General features: G+C 46.3%; 1 protein-coding gene across 1 annotated transcript in view; it reads right to left on the bottom strand.

Annotated features, from left to right (window-relative positions):
* Nucleotides 1–8,259, bottom strand: part of LOC131508389 (uncharacterized) — a 44,805-nt gene extending 36,546 nt beyond the window's left edge. Inside the window, exons 1-3 of the mRNA XM_058723481.1 lie at nt 8,221–8,259; nt 5,882–5,930; nt 3,919–4,638 (exon numbers count right to left, since the gene is read on the bottom strand). Of these exons, the coding sequence (XP_058579464.1) occupies nt 3,919–4,638; nt 5,882–5,930; nt 8,221–8,223 (772 nt within the window). The 5' untranslated portion in view covers nt 8,224–8,259. The remainder of the gene's footprint in view (nt 1–3,918; nt 4,639–5,881; nt 5,931–8,220) is intronic.
* Nucleotides 8,260–21,079: the final 12,820 nt, after the last annotated feature.

Raw genomic sequence — 21,079 nt, 5'->3', positions numbered from 1 at the left:
GCTAATGAGGTGCCTGAGTGGCTCCAGTTGGTCAAGCATCTGACGATTGGTTTCCTTTACCTGAGGTCATAATCTCATGGTTTCCTGAGTTGGAACCCTGAGTAGGGGTCCATGCTGACAGTGGAAGGCCTGCTTGGGATTCTGTCTCTCCTTCTCTCTCTGCCCCTCCCCCTTTGTGCTATCTCAGGCTCTGTCAAAATAATAAACTTTAGGGAAAAAAGGGAGGTGGGATTATACCAGGTGCACCTGACCTAATCAAAAAATATTTAAAAGCAAGAGATTCTCCCACTGGAGAGAATATCCGTGTTGAATATCCATATGGAGAACTGCCTATCAAGAGGGGCAGCCAGGATGACCCTCTGAGAGGAGGAACTCAGTCCTACAACCACAAGTAACTCAATGCTGTCATGCAACCCAGAGAGGTCTCTCACCAGATCCTGGCTGAAATCACATCTCCATCTTGGACCTCCAACCTCTAGAACCATGGGGAAAATTCTTCTGCTATTTATAAGTGGCCCAGTCTGTGCTTTTTTAATTTTATTTTTTATTTTTTTAATATGAAATTTATTGTCAAATTGGTTTCCATACAACACCAGGTGCTCATCCCAACACGTGCCCTCCTCAATGCCCATCACCCCTCGCGTCCCTCCCACCCCACATCAACCTTCAGTTTATTGTCAGTTTTTAAGAATCTCTATTGGTTTGGCTCCCTCCCTCTCTAACGTTTGTTTTTTCCTTCCCCTCCCCCATGGTCATCTGCTAAGTTTCTCAGGATCCACATAAGAGTGTAACCATATGGTATCTGTCTTTCTCTGTATGACTTATTTCACTTAGCATAACACTCTCCAGTTCCATGCGCGTTGCTACAAAAGACCATATTTCATTCTTTCTCATTGCCAAGTAGTGTTCCATTGGGTATATAAGCCACAATTTCTTTATCCATTCATCAGCTGATGGACATTTAGGCTCTTTCCATAATTTGGCTATTGTTAAGAGTGCTGCTATAAACATTGCGGTACAAGTGCCACTATTCATCAGCACTCTTGTACCCCTTGGGTAAATTCCTAGCAGTGCTATTGCTGGGTCATAGGGTAGTTCTATTTTTAATTTTTTGAGGAACCTCCACAGATTTCCGGAGCAGCTACACCAGTTTGCGTTCCCACCAACAGTGCAAGGGGGTTCCCATTTCTCCACATCCTCTCCAGCATCTATAGCCCCCTGATTTGTTCTTTTAGCCACTCTGACTGGCGTGAGGTGGTATCTCAGTGTGGTTTTGATCTGTATTTCCCTGATGAGGAGTGATTTTGAGCACCTTTTCATGTGCTTGTTGGCCATCTGGATGTCTTCTTTAGAGAAGTGTCTGTTCATGTTTCCTGCCCATTTCTTCACTGGATTATTTGTTTTTCAGGTGTGGAGTTTGGTGAGTTCTTTATAGATTTTGGATACTAGCCCTTTGTCTCATATGTCATTTGCAAACATTGTTTCCCATTCTGTTGGTTGCCTTTTAGTTTTGTTGCTTGTTTCCTTTGCAGTGCAGAAGCTTTTTATCTTCATGAGGCCCCAAAAGTTCATTTTTGCTTTTAATTCCCTTGCCTTTGGAGTGTGTCACGTAAGAATTGCTGCAGCTGAGGTCAGAGAGGTTTTTTCCTGCTTTCTCCTCTAGGGTTTTGATGGTTTCCTGTCTCACATTCAGGTCCTTTATCCATTTTGAGTTTATTTTTGTGAATGGTGTACGAAAGTGGTCTTGTTTCATTCTTCTGCATGTTGCTGTCCAGTTCTCCCAGCATCATTAGTTAAAGAGACTTTTTTTCCATTGGATATTTTTCTTGCTTTGGCAAAGATTAGTTGGCCATACTTTTGTGGGTCCAATTCTGGAGTCTCTATTCTATTCCATTGGCCCATGTGTCTATTTTTGTGTCAACACCATGCTGTCTTGATGATTACAGCTTTGTAGTAGAGGCTAAAGTCTGGGATTGTGATGACTCCCGCTTTGGTCTTCTTCTTCAATATTACTTTGGTTATTCAGGGTCTTTTGTGGTTCCATACAAATTTTAGGATCACTTGTTCTAGCTTCAAGAAGAAAGCTGGTGCAATTTTTATTGGGATTGCATTGAATGAGTAGATAGCTTTGGGTAGTATTGACATTTTAACAATATTTATTCTTCCAATCCATGAGCACGTAATGTTTTTCCATTTCTTTGTATCTTCTTCAATTTCCTTCATAAGCTTTCTATAGTTTTCAGCATCCACATCTTTTACATCTTTGGTTAGGTTTATTCCTAGGTATTTTATGCTTCTTGGTGCAATTGTGAATGGGATCAATTTCTTTATTTGTCTTTCTGTTGCTCCATTATTGGTGTGTAAGACGCAACTGATTTCTGTACATTGATTTTGTATCCTGCGACTTTACTGAATTCATGTATCAGTTCTAGCAGATTTTTGGTGGAATCTATCGGGTTTTCCATGTATAATACCATGTCATCTGCAAAAAGTGAAAGCTTGACTTCATCTTTGCCAATTTTGATGCCTTTCATATCTTTTGTTGTCTGCTGATGCTAGAACTTCCAACACTATGTTAAACACAGCGGTGAGTGTGGACATCCCTGTCATGATCCTGATCTCAATCCCTCAGAAATACAAGCAATTCTCAGGGAATACTATGAAAAATTATATGCCAACAAATTGGACAACCTGGAAGAAATGGACAAATTCCTAGGCACCCACACACTTCCAAAACTCAAACAGGAAGAAAGTAAAAATTTGATCAGTTATCAAAAATCTCCCAACAAATAAGAGTCCTGTACCACATGGTTTCCCTGGGGAATTCTACCAGACATTTAAAGCAGACATAATACCTATGCTTCTCAAGCTGTTCCAAAAATAGAAGGGAAGGAAAACTTACAGACTCATCCTATGAAGCCAACATTACTTTGATTCCTAAACCAGACAGATACCCAGCAAAAAAAAAAGAGAACTACAGGCCAATATCCCTGATGAATATGGATGCAAAAATTCTCAGTAAGATACTAGCAAATCAAAATCAACAGCATATAAAAAGAATTATTCACCATGATCAAGTGGGATTCATTCCTGGGCTGCAGGGCTGGTTCAACATATGCAAATCAATCAAAGTGATACCTCACATTAATAAAAGAAAAGAACCATGTGATCCTGTCAATCGATGCATAAATACCATTTGACAAAATTCAGCATCCTTTCTTAATAAAAACCATGGAGAAAGTTGGGATAGAAGGAACATACCTAAACATCATAAAGGCCATTTATGAAAAGCCCACAACTAATATCATCCTCAATGGGGAAAAACTGAGAGCTTTCCCGTTGTTTTTTTTTTTAATAGCAACTCAAGCGAACTAAGGCAGTGTCTACGTTTTGATAAATGCTCACACACGCACAAAAATGTTTGTTTCCCTTTGCCATGAATCCACTTTCTATATAAAACACTACCAGTCAATGCACTATTTTTTCAAGAAGGAAAAATACGTCCAAACTACTAAAATGAATTAAGGACATTTGAAAGTTAACCACATTTATTTGAATAGTGTACATATAGTCAAAAGTGACATTTGAATGCTAAAAGTGAACTTGAGCCTTTGCAAAGTCGATACAGTGTCCAAGGCGTCCTGAGTCATTAAGACTCCCAGTCTGAAACTCCAGGTTTCCTTTGAAATTGGGTTTAAGTTCCCCTCAGCGCCTTGACCCAGCCCCTTTACCCTCCAGGCTCCCCGCATTTGGAAGGGCAGCTCCTTCAATCTGGGCCTGGAGCCCCCCGCTGGAGAAGCAGCAGGACAAGTAGCAGTGCGCCCCCCAGCAGCAGGAGCGCCAGCGGCCACCCCCGCTTCGCGGCCTCCGGCCAGCGCCGCCCCCACCCCCACTTCCGAACCCATCCCCGCCCCAGACCGCGGGCCGCCAGCCGCGCGGCCACCAGGCGGAGCGTGTCCTCGGGACGCGCGTGGCGCCGGGCCCAGGCCAGGCCGTACACGTCGTCGGTGAAGGGCGCGCCGTCGTGCTCCAGCGCCAGCCGCTCCACCAGCGCCAGCAGCTCGCCCACCTGCGCATCGCGCTCGGCGCCCGCCGCCCGGTTGTCCAGGGCGCACACGCGGCCGCCGCACTCGGCCACCAGGGCCCGCAGCGCGCGGTTGTCGGTGGCGCGCACGTAGTCGTGCAGCGAGCCCCCCTCCAGGTCCTCCCGGCGCGTGAAGACGAGCACGGCGCGCGCCAGGACGCCGGCGCCGAACAGCTCGCGGACGCCGCGCGCAGCCTCCTCGTCCTGGGCGGTGAAGCGGCCCAGCTGCGTGACCAGCAGCAGCGCGTGCGGCCCGGGCGCCGAGAGCAGGTAGCAGGTGGCCCGCTCGGTGCAGTCCGGGTCCGCGTGCCGGCCTTGGGCGGTGAAGAGGTCGGGGGTGTCGGTGACCTCCACGCGCCACCCGGCCCAGCTCCGGCTCCCCAGGGCGCAGCTTCTGGTCACCGGGGTGGCCGCGAGCCTGGACGGGAAGAGCCTGTGGCCCAGGATGCTGTTGCCCGTGGCGCTCTTGCCCACTCCGGTCCTGCCGGCCAGGATGAGTCTGAGCCTGCGCTCCTGCGCGAGCGGCTGCTGCTGGTCGTCCGGGTCCTGGGAACCTGTGAGGACACAGTAGGCGTGGGCAGCCGGCCTGAGAGCTCGCGTCCCGCTCCACCGGGGCTCCGGGATGCCTCCTGAGGGAGGAGGGCAAGGATGCCTCCCGCTTCTGCTTGTCCAACCAGGCCTTTCCCAGGCGCTCTGGTTAGAGCTTGTGCAACTCCGGGGGCATCTTTAGCCACCTTTCTTCCATCTTTGGCTCCAGTGCGTGCACCTGCCCCCCAGTCCATGCTCCGGCACCGGGTGCACACTGCTCTGGAGGGTCCCCCTCGACGGTCGCAGGCCATGACTTCAGCTGACATTACCTCTGGTCGTCCGCACCTTGCAGAGCTGCTCCGTGCTCGACGACTTCCCAGGCCTCTGCCAGACTTCTCCCAGGGGCCATCCCAGCGAGGAGATGCGGGAGGGCACAGAAGGCCTGGGAGTGAAGGGCTGTCTGGAGTCCCAGACACCCCGGGTTGGAATCACAGCCCCGCATGTGCCAGCTGTGGAACCTTGGGCGAGTTTAGACTAAGCGTTCAACGTCTTCTGCATAATGGGAGGGGTGACAGAGAGTTGTGTCTCCCAGGGTTGCTCAGAGTATTAGATGACAGGATCTCTTTCCTTCTTCCCTTCCTCCCTTCCCCTCCTCCTCCCTCTTCTCTCTAGTAAACCTGCTTCCAGTAAGACACAGTTAACCCTCCATCCTTGTTCACGGACACAGTCTACCTGGTAAACCGTGTTCCCTCCAGTCCATGATCTCAACCCTCCACATCTTCCGTGGGGATCGAGTAGATGTATTGTCCTCATTGTACCCTTTGGACCCAAGGCACAGTCTGGTCAGGCACTTAATATCCTTCAGTAGGTCAGGGGCAGAGGTCCAGCAAAAATGCAAAGCTGGGGCTCTAGCTGTTTCACCCCAGCATGGGGACATGTCTGGGATTTGTCTCTGCTCAGTCTTTTGTTTTTTTTTTTTTAATGTTTATTTATTTTTGAGAGAGACAGAGACAGAATGAGAGCGGGATGGGACAGAGAGACAGGGAGACGAATCTGAAACAGGCTCCAGGCTCTGAGCTGTCAGCACAGAGCCCAACGTGGGGCTCGAACTCACGAGCTGCGAGATCATGACCTGAGCTGAAGTCAGACGCTCAACCGACTGGGCCACCCAGGTGCCCCAATGTCTGTGTTCAGTCTTGAGTTAGTCCCATGGCCTTGGGACCCAGATCTGACGCCTAGGGGCAAGTACATACTGAGATCAGTTCTTACCGTAGGCATTCTCTTCATCTCTGGCCATCTTGCGTCCTCCCATGCCCACCTGAAAGAGTTCCAAACACAACCTGTTAGTTCCTTCATTCCTTCAATCATTCGTTCGTTTATCGAATAGGTATAACTACCTAAGGTGGCTCAGGCAAGGTCCAAAGAGCTGGTGACATCCCAATGAAAGGTCATGGTTCCTGCCCTGCGCTGAACATCAATCAGAATTTGGGGAAGAAGCCTGGAAGGACCTGGTTGGTATTGGAACCAAACCGTGAGAACCTTTGGTGAGCCTCATTGGTTGAAAATTGGGAAAGATACCTATCTCCCATGCTGATCTGAAGAACCTGTGTTCTGCTCTCCGAAGACCAAAGAATTCGGCTTGTGTCATTTGTGTAAATATGACCTGTGTGCTGGAGAGATGGGACACTCCCTTCCGGCTCCTGGTGTTCCTGCCCCGAATCTGAGGCCTCTCAAACTAAGCGATGACCCCAAGTCCGGCAGGATTTACTACAGCTAGCCACTCAGTGATGCAGTCTGCTTGATCTCACGAGGACCTGGTCACAAGGGCGCAACTCTGCTCTGTCTGCTTCGCCAGCCCTGTGTGCCACTCACTCCCCTTCTGGGTCAGCTGCTCCGCAGAGGACAGGTTTCAGGGCCTTTCCAGCCCACCTGTGTGCTCACCCCCATGACCACTCCTTCTCTCCCACGTTTCTGTCTGAGTCCTGTCTGTGCTCCGCCATCCATTTCAAATGCTACCTCTTCATGGCAACACCTGGCTAATGCAGGTGACCGTGCTGTGTCCCATGGGCAACACACAAGGACAAGCAAAGGGAAAGGTTGATAACTTGTCTCTGACCAGTTAGATGACAGGTTTGTCTTCTGCGTAGCGCCCCTTTCAGCTCCCCAAAGGCCTTGGTAAAGTTGATCCCACAGGCCTCAGGTGAGTAGTGATCTTGTGTGTAAAAATTAGCAAACTCCCATAACTGACTGCACAGCAGAACTGAAGAAACAGGCAGAAGATTCAGTGCAAAGAGCAAGAATTTAGCTAAAGCAAGAAGTCCTTATCAATGATGGAAGTGACCAAGTGTGCTCTAGGAAATCCACTGGACTCCTGGCCCCTATGGGACTTCCCAACGGTTTGCGATGGTTTGGGATGGGATTTGAAAATTTTTCCCAGAGTTTCTGAGAGCTGACATCTGGGGTTTAGAGGCTTGGAGTCATTGACTGATGTAGAACATGGAGACTCATATCATCTTAAATGCGATTGGATATTATGTAGTCCCCTGCTTCCTGAACCTGCTGTCTTTGGGAAGTATCTATGGGAGTCTTTAAAATATATACTTGACATTTTGTTTCATAGATCTGCACTTTAATAAGAAAAAAGGGGGTGCCTTTTTGGCTCAGTCTGTTAAGTATCTGACTCTTAATTTGGGTTCAGCTCATGATCTCATGGTTTGTGGGTTTGAGCCCCTCATCAGGCTCTGTGCTGATAGCACAGAGCCTGCTTCGGATTCTCTCTCCTTCTTCATGTGTGCCTCCCCTGCTCACATGTCTGTCTCAAAAAACAAACAAACAAACAAACAAATAAATAAACGTTAACAAAACGATATCTCTCATCCCTCTTCCTGAGGGATTTTTTTTAATAAAAAACTTTATTTTACTGTTTACTTATTTTATTGAGAGACGGTGAGACAGAGCATGAGCAGGGGAGGGTCAGAGAGAGAGAGGGAGATGAAAAATCCAAAGCATGCTCCAGGCATTGAACTGACAGCACAGAATCCATCCCAGGGCTCAAAGCTTAATGGACCAAGCCACCGAGGCACCCTCCCCAACCCCCTGAGTGATTCTAATGCATTGGGTCCCTGCTCTGAGTTTCTGAGCCATTCATCCTGTCCAAGCCCTTCATTTATAGCCAGTGTGTGGGGATGAAGAGGGCTCCAGCGCACAGAGCCCTGGGCAGCTTGGGCGGGGGACGGGATGTGCAAGGACACACAAGCACGTGTACTGCAGAGGTCTGAAGACCATGTTCATAACTCTTGCTGGCTCCTGCAAGTCCCTGGGGGTGCACAGGGCTGAGGAGGTGGAAGGTGTGAGTGGGGTTCGGCTCACAGACACGATTTCCACTCTGCGATGTGTTCTGAGGTTAGACTCACTTGTTTGTCCTCAGAAATGTCTCTCTCCTTGGCTGCACATGCCCTCAGAGGGAGTGTCTGCAGCCTTCTCCAGCGTGCTCAGCCCTGGCAGTGCTTCTAGCAAACACCTTTCTGACCCGGCGAGGAGCAGGGCAGGATGAAGTCTGTAGTCCCAAGTAAAAGTGTGCGCACTCCACGGCTGAAGAAGATGCTTACCATTTCTTCTTCCCTTGCTTGTTCTGAAACTCAGAGCTCCCTGAAAAGCCTGCAAGAGTGAAGTTATTCTTCCTAGATCCCGCTCCCCTTCCGGGGAGGTAGTAGAATGCAGGCGCCCACTCAGTGAGCTGCAACCAGGCCCTGAATTCCTTAGAGCCCCCCTAACCCCCCCACTTCCTCCACTCCCCTCTGCCCCAGGTGGCTCCCTTCCTTCCCCTGTGTGCTCACCTTCGAGCAGAAGTGGTGACAGGCTCTGCTGTTGGCTGCAGAAACCCGTGACCTGGTGCTGTGCCTTGGGTTGTGAGTACAGAGGCTGTTCCTGCCAGCACAGCACAGGGAGGAAGTCTCAGAGCCCAGGGAAGGAGGGCCCAGTGGTGCCGATTTAAAGGGACAGGACGTGGGCCAGGTGGGCCAGCGCGTGGTGCCTTTGCGTTCTTTCCACTGCGAAACCCACCCCCTGCTTGGGACTGTGCTGATCCTTTCCAAAGGTCTCTGTGGCACCACATCTTGTTCCCGGGAGGGGCTGTTACCTCAATGAAGGGCAGTTTAGATTTCTGAGGCTTGTTCTCAGTGTTGGCCTCTGCCCACTACTCTTATGTCCAGTTGCCTTTTGCTTTTTGGGTGTTTTCCTAGAAAATGGCCTCTTGAGAGTCTCCTTCCCCAGGAATCAGGGAGGAATCCTTGACTGGACATCAGTGTGGACAAGGCCACCAATGTGGTCCTCTCTGCCATCTCTTCATTCCTAAAGAAAAAGAGGTCTTTTCAGCTATTAAAGATCAGACAGCCGGAAGAGGATGGAATTCATAGGAGACTTAGTCTAGCCTCAAGTTGGTATCTCTGACCCAAGTGTCTGTTTCTCCTCTCAGGAGGTCATGACAGAGTAAAATAGCCGTGAGTAAAATAGCCAGACATTGTGTGGAGAGAAGGCTACAACAGTGTATGGTGCTATGTGCCCTGGACCTGGTTTGTTCTGGAATCAACTCTGCGATCTTGCCTAACTCACTTACAGTTTCTGGAGTCACCTCTCCCCATGTGTAGTGAGGGTTTTCACTTAACCTGAACCTAATACTCTGGGGCCTGATTTTTAGCCAGTCTTGCCAGTTCATTCTCTCTAGTGAAGATACCTAACCCATGGCCCTCCACCTTATCCCCCCACACCCTATCCAGCTTTATTGAGATATAATTGAAATGTAACACTGTGTAATTTTAAAGGGTGCAAGGTGTTGATTTGATACACTTCTATATTGCAAAATCATTGCCACCATAGTATTATTAGCTAACACCTGCATCACATCACATATTTACCATTACTCGTTTTGCGTGAGAACATTTAAGATCAACTACTCTCTTGTAACTGTTAAGGTATGATACAGTGGGATGAGCCATAATCACTGTGCTGCACGTTAGGTCCCCAGAACATATTCATCTTGTAACTGGAACTTTGTACTCTTTGACCAATGTCTCCCCCTCCCCCCATGCCCAAGACCCTGGTCACCACCGTTCTACTCTCCATTTCTGTCAGTTTGGCTTTTTAAAATTCCACATAAAAGTGATATCATACAGTATTTGTTTTTCTCTGTTCGACCTGTTTCGCTTACGATAATGCCCTCAAGTTCGACCCTGTTGTTGCAAATGACAAGATGTTCCTCTTTCTTTTCACAGAACAATATATATATATACCCAAAGATGGACCTTTAGGTTGCTTTGACATCTTGGCTATTGTGAGCAATGCTGCAGGGAGCTTGTGAGTGCAGATCTTTCTTTGAGATCTTGCTTTCATTTCTTTTGGATAAATACCCAGAAGTGGGATTGCTGGATCCAATGTAATTCTACCTATAATTTTTGGAGGACCGTCCATACTGTTTTCCACAGTGGCTGCACCAATTTGCGTCCCATGCACAGTGCACAAGGCTTCCCTTTTCTCCACATCCTCCCTAACACTTGTTACCTCTTGTCTTCTTGATGATAGCCATTCTCACAGGTGTGAGGCGATACCTCATTGCGGTTTTGATTTGCGTTTCCCCTGATGATGGTGATACTGAGCACATCTCCATGCACCTATGTGCCACCTGTGTGTCCTCTTTGGGAAAATGCCTGTTTACTTCCTCTGTCCTTTTTAAATAAATTGCTCGGGTTTTGCTATTAATTATGTGAGTTCTGTATGTATTTTGGGTATTAACCCTTTTTCAAATACACGATTTGCAAATACTTTCTCCCATTCAGTGGGCTGCCTATTTGTATTGTTGAAGGTTTCCTTTGCCAGGCAGAAGCGTATTAGTTGGATGTAATCTCACTTGTTCATTTTATCTTTCGCTGCCTTTGCTTTTGTGGTCAAACCCAAAAAATTATTGCCAAGACTGATGTAAAGGAGCTTACCCCCTGTTATACTCTAGGATTTCAAGTCTCTTAGATTTATTGAGGCTCATTTTATGGCCTATTGGTGATATTTAGGAGAACGTTGTCTGTGTACCTGAACAGAATGTATAATTTACTTCGTTGGGTAAAGTGCTGTAATGTTAGGTCTAGTTGGTTTATCTGTGGGTCACATCTTCTGTTTCTGTTTTGACCTTCTGATTAGCTGTGGTACGCGTTGCTCAACGTGGACATTGAAGTCTACAGCTTGTTGTTGAATTGTCTATTTCTCGTTGGTGCCTGTTATTTTTTGCTTCCTGTGTTTTGGGGCTCAATTGTGAAGTTCATGTGTGTTTATAATTATTACATCTTCAAAGTCACTGAATCTTTGTTCTAGCCATTCAAATGTATCGTTGAGCTCCACTAGTCAAATTTTCATTTCAGTCATACTTTTCCGCTGCAGAATTTCTATTTTGTTGTTTAAAAAAGTGATTTCTGTATTCTTATGGACACACAGACAACAGCAAATCAAGGCCTAGAAAGGCAGAAAGGGAATCAGTATCCAGATTCACTACACCATGTTCCCTAAACCCAGTTTTGAACAAGAACTGTAAGATGTACAACGAAACAGAAAGGTGTGACCCATATACTGGAAAAACTCAGGCCACAGGAATTGCCTGGCAGAGGCCCTGGATATTGGATTCAGAGACAGGGCTCCCAAAGAGCAATTCTAAGCATGTTGAAAGAACTGAAGGAAATCAGTGTGAAAACTCCCACCACTGGTACCATACTGGATGAAAGGCTGAGAGTTTTGCCCCTGTGATCAGAGATAAGACAAGGATATCTGCTCTGGTCGCTTCACTGCAACTTTGTGCAGGGAGTTTGCGTGTTTGGCTGGACTTTCCTGGTGAAGTCTGATCCCCTGCAGGGTGAAACCTCTGGTGTCTCTCCTCAGAGGGTGCAGCCTGTGCCTGCACAGTCCCAGGAGGTGACAGTTGTCTTAGCCCCACTCTGTGTCTTTCCGTAATCTCTCTGTCTGTCCATACTATACCCGGCGGTTAAACCTACTGACCTCCAGCTGATTCCTCTCAAGATACTGTTCTCTTGCTGGAAGGCTGAGAGGAAAGGGAGCCCCAGCTTCTCGGCCACACCTGCCAGAATGCAGTTTCCTTCCAGAGGAGCTGAGTGTGTGTTGGAAGGGAGGAAGCAGCTTATGGTCAACTGTCACAGACTCGCTGTTCTTACTACTTTTTAGTAGACTTTTTTTAAATAGGTGTTTCTTAGTTTGCTGAATGATCTTAGAACAACTTTAAGAGATTTTAATATATTTTTAAAATTATATACGTTGCACCACTTATGGCTGTCCCACCAGTACTAGGTTTGTAGGGTTCCTCCGGGTATATGGAAGCCTGTCCTAGTTTTGGGTAAAACTCTGGCCACATTGCCAACCCTCCCCTTCTTCCTTTCTGCTGGCTGCCTGGAGTTTGCCTCGTTTTGTCTTCCCCTTGTGGTGTCTTATTATAGTTAAACGAAACAGCATCAAAAGGGAGCCAGGCAGCAGTTACCACCGTCTTACCGACAGCCTTTTTTATACGGAGTCCCGCTGTCCTACTAACTGCAGCTATGGTGAACTTGCAGAGGGTGAGAGAGATGCTGGCTTCTCCCTGTATTTCCAAAGAGTCGTTTATATTCTTTCACAGCTTGGACATGAGTCATTTCGGTGCAACTTTCACGTTCTATATCTTCCTGATAAATAGGTAATAGTCAAAATAATAAGGCTGCCTGGCTGTTTGTTAGCTATTTATGTTTTGAGTGAAAAAATTTTAAAACGTGGGGGGACGTGGGTGGCTATTTGCTTGAGCATCTGACTCCTGGTTTCAGTTCAGGTCATGATCTCACTGTTTGTGAATTCAAGCCCTGCATCGGGCTCTGTGCTGGCAAGGAGTGTGTTTGGGATCCTCTCTCTCCCTCTTTATCTGTCCCTCCCCTCTTCACTCTCTCTCTCTCTCTCAAAATTAGTAAATAAACTTTAATCAATCAATCAATCAATCAATCAATGAACAAACAACCAGTAGAAAAATTGGTCAAAATTTTGGAAGGTAGTAGCATCTGTGTGTACCTGTTCTAATAAAGAGCAGAACTGAGTTGTTCAGCCCACGTCAGGGTCAAAAGATCTAGCTGCTGTGCTTGCTTTGAATGGGCCCTGGTTGGAGATTCCCAGGAAGACGTCCACCTCATCCTCAGGCCAGCACCAGCCTGGGGAGAGATGGGAAAAGTATCCTGTGCAGAGGCCAGTGAGACCTCCACGGTGGGGTTCCTCCTTGGCCCCGCCTTCCTGCCCCAGTGTCTTTTGAGCACAAGAGCAGCCACAAATGGGAAGACATGAACCTGTGACCTTGCCTCTGTGGCCTGATGAGGAAGACAGACTCGGGAGAGGTGAGGCAGGAAATTGCTGGGGCTGAAGTAAGATGTTTTTCTGTGCACGAGTGAATTTACGAGAAATCACCATGTTACCCATTTCTTGAAAATGCAAGGGACTGTGGGAAACAATAACAAAAAAACTGTGCTGTGATATGGTGCCATGAATATAACAGTCTTTCCTTTATCCCTCGTTAAAGATTTACTTACCGTGTTTATCATTTGTAATAAAGCACTCGAGACACTCCACAAAGATATGAGTGAAGCAATAAAAGATGTCAAGTTGAAACCCAAAGAAAGAAATGAAGGTAACAGCAGAAACGGTGCCAACTTTGTTGTAAATCCCAGAGAGGGCAGATCACTGAAGGCTGTCGGCTGGCCCTGGCAGCCTGTGAGTTCTTTCCCTGACACCCATTCTCCCAAACCGCCTCTTCCACCATTGGTACCGAGGAATGGCTATGAATCCAGGGGCCATCGAAGCAAAGGCTGTGGGGTTTGGAGGCGTGGGACTGGAAAGTCTAGGTGGATGAGTGAGGTAGGATGCTGTGTGTGTGGAGAGTAGCAGAGAACTCAGGGAGAAACATGCCTGTGCCTTTGCTTCTTTTGTTCATGGCTGTTGGTGCTGGCTGGTAAATAAAGGTGATGTCCATGACCATCTGTAACTGTCCATTACTCGATGGCCCTGGAATGCCAAAGCCCTGGGGAAAGAAGGCCCATACTCATATTAAACCCTGGGTCCTCCAGCCAGGAGTCCTGGGACTGGGCCCTCCTCAGGGTCTCCATTTGGGGACCATAGGCCCCTGTTCCACCTGAGATTTATACCTACAGCCAACCAACACCTGAGAAGTTGTGTGGGTAAGTGGGCCCAGGCTCATGAATCATGCCGGGGGGGGGGAGAGTCTTGGGATTCGTCCTCATTGGGAGAGGTCCAGATAGTCTCCCATGATGCTGTTCTGTAGGAGGCATTGAATTGAGACAATCTAGGACTTCTTATCTGTAAAGATAGTGGGGCTCATGGGGATTGTGGTTTTTTAGGGTCTGTTTGTGTTTTGGTTTTCTCCAAGCCATAGATCTTGATCGTGAGAGAATCAGGCCCACACACTTTTCCACTGGCTGATTTTCATATATTAAGGAGACATTTTTGCTGATTAAGAGAAAATAGTCCTTTTGTACGGTGTTGGTATTCTGTAAGAGTGAGGGATTGATTATTGCTGCTAGGACCGGGGCCCACTTTTACCTCTGACCCCCCAGCTCATGGCGCCCTGACAATCTGCCTGTTTGCCTTCAGAGTTCAGGAGTCCTTAACCGCACTCCCAGGCCTTAAATTCCTGTGTGTCTCTTTAAAAGAAACAATTGTTAGTTTTTGTTTTGGTGTTGTATAATTGTTTCCTAAAAGAGAATTCTTTAGAGGACTGAAATCTAAATTCTGAGAAAGCCCCAAGCTCTCTCTCATCAGGGAGTACTGGGGTCTATCTGGGCCAGAAATGTGGCGGGAATGAGGAAGAATGAGTAGTCTAGAAGATTTGGCCTGTTCACACTATACCACAGAAGGGGAGACCTTTGGGTTTCTCAGAGGATGGGACAAGAAAGCAGGCAGGGGCAAGGTGGAGGGGACATGCTGGATGCCTAGCACTGCACGACAGGTCGGCCAAACACCAGTTGAAACAGTTGAGACATGGATTGTGTGGTAGCTCCTGGAGTCCAAAGTCAAGATGCCAGCAGAGGCATGCGCTCTCTGAAGCCTTGAGGGGAGGACCTTGCTTGCTTCTTCCTGGGCTCTTCTGGCAGCTGGCCATCTTGTTGCTCCTTGGCTGGCAGATAGGCTACCACTCTCTTTCCTCACACATTTCATTAGAAGCAGCAAGGAGAAACCAGGCCACGCCTTCCACACTGTTCTCGGAATTCTCCTCAGCTAAATATTCAAGTTCATCACTTACATGGTCTACTCTCCACCCAGCAGTCCACCTCAGTTTAGCCTGCCTCCCTGCCCCCTGCCCCCTGCCCCTTTCCATTTATAGCAAGTGCCATCGTCCCTCCAATGTCCAGCAGCGTGGTCCCCACCTCTCTCTGGGACCTCACCAGAAAGTGACCTGGATGCTCATCCTACCACCGGCATCCTCTAAGGGCAATCTAGGCCTTTTTTTATCAAGTACCTCAGAATTCTTCGAGCCTCCATGCATTACTCAATTTTGAAACGACTCCTACATTTTAAGTAATTACCAGAGCAGGACCCTGCTTCTTGGCCTTAAAATCTATATTAGTTCCCCCAGGAGCTGCTGTAACAAATGACCACAAACTGTTGCTTAAAGGGCAGAAAATTACTTTCTCATTGTTATGGCTACTGTCTCAGTGGCACAGGCTACAAGTGCCAAACCGAGACGTTCCCAGGGCCATACTCTCCATGAAGTCTCCGGGGAAGGATCCTTCTTTGCTGCTTCTTAGCTTCTGGTGCGGGCTGGCCTGCTTTGTTCTTTGCCTTCTAGGTGCTTCACTCCAATATCTGCCTCTTTTGCAACATGGTGTTCTCTGTGTGTATCTGTGTGTAAACTTCCCTCACTGTGAATGAAGCGATTCCAGGCATTGGAGTAGGGCTCAACCTTAACTTAAAGACGTGACATCACAGAGACCGTGCTCCAAAGAAGGTCACATTCTCAGGTACCAGGAGTTAGGACTTCTTTAGGAGGACACAATTCAACCTAGGATGGATGGTAAGAGAGGGACAGTGTGTGCAGTGTGAGGGTACAGTACCCCTGATCTCTTCCTCTCCAGTCCTAGTTGCAGTTACCAGGTTAACCCATTGGGATAGTTTTCTTAGGTCTCTACTTCTTGGAAGTCTTCTACTGCCTGGGGCTTAGAATCCACATTCCTTGGCCTGGTATTCAACAGTCATTATAATCAGTCTCAACTCCTCTTCCAAGAATGAGATTCTTCTAGATATCATTGTTCCCGTTAATATCCGTTTTACACTTTTGTAAGGAACGAAGGTGATAATGATGGAGAGGCAAGTGCCAGGGACACAGTAGGCTCTCAGTAAATGCTGGTAATGATTCCTGCACTCCAAATTGTTAGCTGTTCTCTGCCTGTGTCCAGTGTTATTTCCACCTCCAAGGGTTGAATCATGCTATTTCTGCCTCTCTTTCTTATCTGCAGTTTTCAAAAAAAGCAAACTCATGACTCCTGGGCAAGTATAAACGCATCAAAGATTTGGCTCAACTCATGGCTTAACTAGAGAACCAGTATGATTCTATAATTGGTTCAAAGTTCCTTTGGGTGGCTCAATCAGTTAAGCATCTGACTCTTGATCTCAGCTCAGGTCTTGACCTTAGGGTCTTAAGTTTGGGCTCCATGCTGGGTGTGAAACCTAGTTAAAGACAAACAAATAAGCAAAGAATAAAACAAAAAACACAAACAGAAACACAAACTTCATTTGAAATCAAGGGTTGATGTGTTTAAGAGGGTAGGAAAATGTAATTTTTGAGTTCTGTATTCCACCAGACAGAAAATTCGCTGAGTATCTCCAAGGCAGAGATGTGCAAAAATTCTCTCTGTCCTTAAAGTGTTGTAAAGTATCACAGCTGATCATCAAACACAGCACCACACAGAACAATAGAACACTCCAGTAATCTCTCTTGCCTATTTCTAAATTTTGGATCATTTTCATAGCATTCTCTACTTTGTGATCATAAACAGTCTCCAACAAGTATTGTTGATCCTTGAAGATTATTTTTACCATGCATGGCCTGATTATTTATACAGATGCAGCAAGAATCTTAATTAACTGGAAAAGCCTCCTTGACTTTGCTCGTGAAATCTAGAGCCTCATCAAATTAAGCAACTATCAATTCCAAAGGATAAACTTCTTTTGAAAATTTTCAAAATGAGTTTTGAATCAGACGTTTCAAAGCCCCTGCCATTCTTCTATCCTAGGAGTAGGAAACCAAGGCTCAAACACTTTCTCCAGTAAACTTTGCATGCTGTACCCATAAATCTCAATGAATTTCCCTCTTCCTGAGGTCTCCAAAATTTGCCTGGGTTTCTGGACTACCTGGGAGTGGACTTCCTTACTCCCAGAGATTGGGATCCTGGAAGCCAGACATCATATTCGTTTTCTTATGAAGGTTTTGGAGACATTAGCTCCACATGTAACAACAACAATTTCTCCTTAGCAGTGGTCTGATGGTCTTTGATGAAACAACAATCACTCTCATATATCACCCTGTACATATGGCTTTGCTGCAGAATTGATTTTTCCAGTGGTATCTTTGGAAACAAGAGGACAGATTTTTATTAAACCTATGCAAATGGTTCTATCATCATGAAAGTGAATGAAACTCAGTAGAAGCATTTGTTTCTCAATTTTGAGGGTAGGTGAAGATGAGGTAATGTTTAAAGACGGTTGTTGTGGGTTTATAGATACACAATCTACTAATTTGTTTAAGGGGAAAGAAATAAGGTTTCCACAAATAGTCATACAAGTAGAACATCAAACAGAATGCCATCAATATTCCAAACAAATAACCACAATGGCACATCTTGAGTCCGTTCACTCAGTCCTATGTCATTACTTCTCACTCTGCTGGATCTTGAGTCAGTCGTCTGATTTCCTGAGGTACATATGCTTCCAGACTGAGAGTCCCAGTAGTCCTGGCTTTGCTCACTGGCAAGAGTCTGAGCATTGAGTCAGTGCTGCCATCTTGGAAACCTGCTCTGAAGAGTCTCTTTGAGGCAACAGTACTTCAGAGCACATCCTACAGTTTTTCCCCTGAAGCTCCAAGATTGTGACCCTCTGGTGAAGACACAAATTCTGAGTGGTCACTTTTGGTAGATCTTCGGAGAAGCCTTAGGAGGAAGCAGAGACCTGTTTGAGAACAGGACTGAATGGTTGTGGTTCATAACGGAATATAACATCGTGGAAGACAGTAAAAGGCTCTTTGGGGGGCATGGTCCTTATTTCATGAGGGTTTGGTCAATGTTTCCTTTGAGGGATTCAGCCCCAAGTGACTGTCACACCTAACACCTCTATCTCTTTTGTGACACGACTGCCATGAGGCTGCAAGAGGCAGCTCTTCTTGCACATCCGTGGAGCCAGAAGACAATTTCATTAAAGACATGTGAGAGCAGGAGTGTAGATAATCCAGATCCCTTTTCCTGGTATAGAGGCTGTGGAGGTGCTGAGTCTTCCTTTTCATGCAGTGCCCTTTGTGGGTGGAGTGAGTGGGGAGAAACCAGGAAACCTTGATTGATATCCACTTAAAAGAGGTTGATACAAAGTAGAAGTGAGTAGATTTATTTGGCACCAAGAGAGAAGGCTCCAGAATCCCTAACCCCCAACATGATGGTGTTTGGGGATAAGGTAAGTGGGTTTCCATGAGTTCATGAATCTGGGGTCCTCTTGACGGGATTAGTGTCATTGTAAGAAGAGATAGCAGAGAGTTGCTTCCTTGCTCCATCATGTATGGACACGGTGAGACGGTGCCATCCACAAATTAGGAGGTGAGCCTTCTCCAGGGAAACAAGTAGGCTAGCACATTGGGCTTGGACTGCCCAGTCTCCAGAACTGTGAGAAATGAATTCCTGTTGTTCCTGCTCCCAGGCTGTGGTATTATGGTTGTGCAAGCTGATTAAGACAGCATCTCTGATGTGTAGGTGAGCCTTAGAAGGGTAATCTATGAGACTAGCATAGAGGGTTCTATTACTACTTCTAAATAATACCTATTGATCACTATGGTTTGAGTACCACTTCATGTGTACAAATTTATCTGGTTTCACAATGACTGTCTGAAGTAAGTATTCCATTTTAAAGATTAGGTTAACTCTAATCTTTAGAGAGGTTAACTGACCCAAATGTGGCAGGCTGAATGGTGGCCCCCGAAAGATGGCGACACTCTAATCCCCAGAGCCTGTGAATGTTACCTTATTCCATAAGCATCTTTGCAGGTGTGATTAAGTTAATGACTTTGAGATGGGGAGATTATTCCGGATTATCTGGGTGGGCCCCAGAGGTAATCAGAAAGGTCCTTCTAAGGAGAGGCATGTAGGCAATGTGATAAAGGCAGAGAGATTGGTGTGATGTGGCCACAAGCCCAGGACATCTGGCAGCTTCTAGAAGATGTAAGAGGCAATGGATGGATTCTCTCCTGGAGCCTCCAGAAAGAACCAGCTCTGGAAGACCTTGATTTTATCTCCATAAAACTAATTCCATGCTCTTGTCCTCCATAGCTGCAGAAGATGAAGTTTATATTGCTTTCAGCTACTAATGTTTTGGGAATTTGTTATGGAGGCAATAGGAAACGGATCCACTAAGGTTACAAAGACGATATGTAGAAGAAACAAGACAATGGGGGATCGATTCTTTTAAACTACTGTTATTATTTCTGCACTATTTTGATAAGTTGAGCTTTGAGATTATCTAGATCTGAGCAGCAGAAAACACCCTGAACCCCACAAGAAGACTCCTGTAGAATTCAAAGAATGTCTTTTAATGACCCCACACCTTTTGAAAATTCATTATATCCACATTTCTCTGTGTGTGTGAAATGGAAAGAATCAAAGGAAAACATAAAAAAGGAAGCTGTGGCTTTGTCCACATTTATCTCTCTGCTTCTGACTATGTGGAAGGAACAAGATCCTGGGTGGAAAGTTGTGTTTCCAGGGTTGCAGGAGGAGACAAGCGGTGGAGAGGCCTGTGGCTCACAGCACAGGTGCAAGTGGAAGGAAGCCCTCAATGATAAGGAGCGTGGCTAAGTGAACAATTCAGATATGGGGCTACACTGCTTCTATCCAGAATCTTCTAGAAGGAGGTCACTCCTAACTTAGGGCTCAGGATGGGACTGATGGGGGCCACATGCTCCTTTTTGACCAAGGATCACAAGGCTGTTACCATTTGAGACCCGCATCTGATTTCTTGTGGCATCCATGGATTCTGTGTCAACTAGTCTCCTGTTCCCTCTAGGGAACTTAACAGCGTACCTGAGCATAATACCTGGAGAAGCAATTAGCTGACCATGAAAACATCCAAGGACAAGTTTCACTCAAGGAATAAGTAGCTTGAAATGAAACTAGGAAATGGTAGAGATATTTTGAGCAGGAAATATGATTCTAGCTTTCCTCTAGACTTTTATGTATGCGGCCTCACAAGACCAAGTTCGTGGGTATGTGACCTGTGCCGTTGCACAGGGCCTTGTACTTAGAAGGATTTACTGTTCTGTTGATGTCATCTTGAAATTCTTAATTTTTTTTGTTTGTTTTTGACAAAGGGCCTGGCATATTCCTTTTGTGCCAGACTTTGCAAATTACATAGCTGGTTCCGGTCTGTGTCTTTATTGCAAGTTGGAAAACAGTTACCTGGGGCCCTCCAAGTCATTAGCACCAATAACTGGTCTAATGATATGGACCAATAATATAGTATTAATACAATAATTTCCAAATCTAGCTGCTTCCCTCCATGGGTTGCCTCCCCATTGGCCACTACTTCCTGCCACATTTAGTTCTCTTAGTACCCACCTTGAAGTGTGAGCATCAAGTAATCCCATGTCTCAATGTAGTGAACAAAAATATATAATCAAAAACATTATAATTTTATGATGATGCAAGAGACAATTGGAACAGCTGGTCAACCATGAGAGGTTTGCCCATCTGCCTATCATCTCAAAGTTTCCAGAGCAGGTTGGAGTGGAGGCACTGGCTAAATCTGGGAAAATCTACCTGTGCCTGGGTCTGGGGTAGAGGAAAGTAGGAAGGTTGTAGGGGGAAGTTTGATCTCCACCCTGGGTGCATCTTTTGTTGTCAGGTCATGCATATTTTGGGGCTTGAAAGAACCATATGAAGAAAACCAGAGAAGGTGTACGGTCATTGGAAGACTTTTTCCAGGCCACATCTTCCTTTTTTTCTCTTGGCTCCCAATGGTTTAGACTCTTGGCTTTGTACCTGAAGGCTGGTAAATTTGTATTGAGTAACTTGAGACCTTCATGAAAGACTATCATGAAAACCCATATGATACAATCACTGGGAAGTATCCCAGGCTCTAAATTTGGACACATCTAGCCACCTATTTGAGTTTCTTCTTCCTAGAATCACCCCAGAGTCTCCC

This window comes from Neofelis nebulosa, chromosome 4, assembly GCF_028018385.1.
Source record: "Neofelis nebulosa isolate mNeoNeb1 chromosome 4, mNeoNeb1.pri, whole genome shotgun sequence".
Taxonomy (NCBI): domain Eukaryota; kingdom Metazoa; phylum Chordata; class Mammalia; order Carnivora; family Felidae; genus Neofelis; species Neofelis nebulosa.
This window is presented reverse-complemented; position numbering and strand designations above follow the sequence as displayed.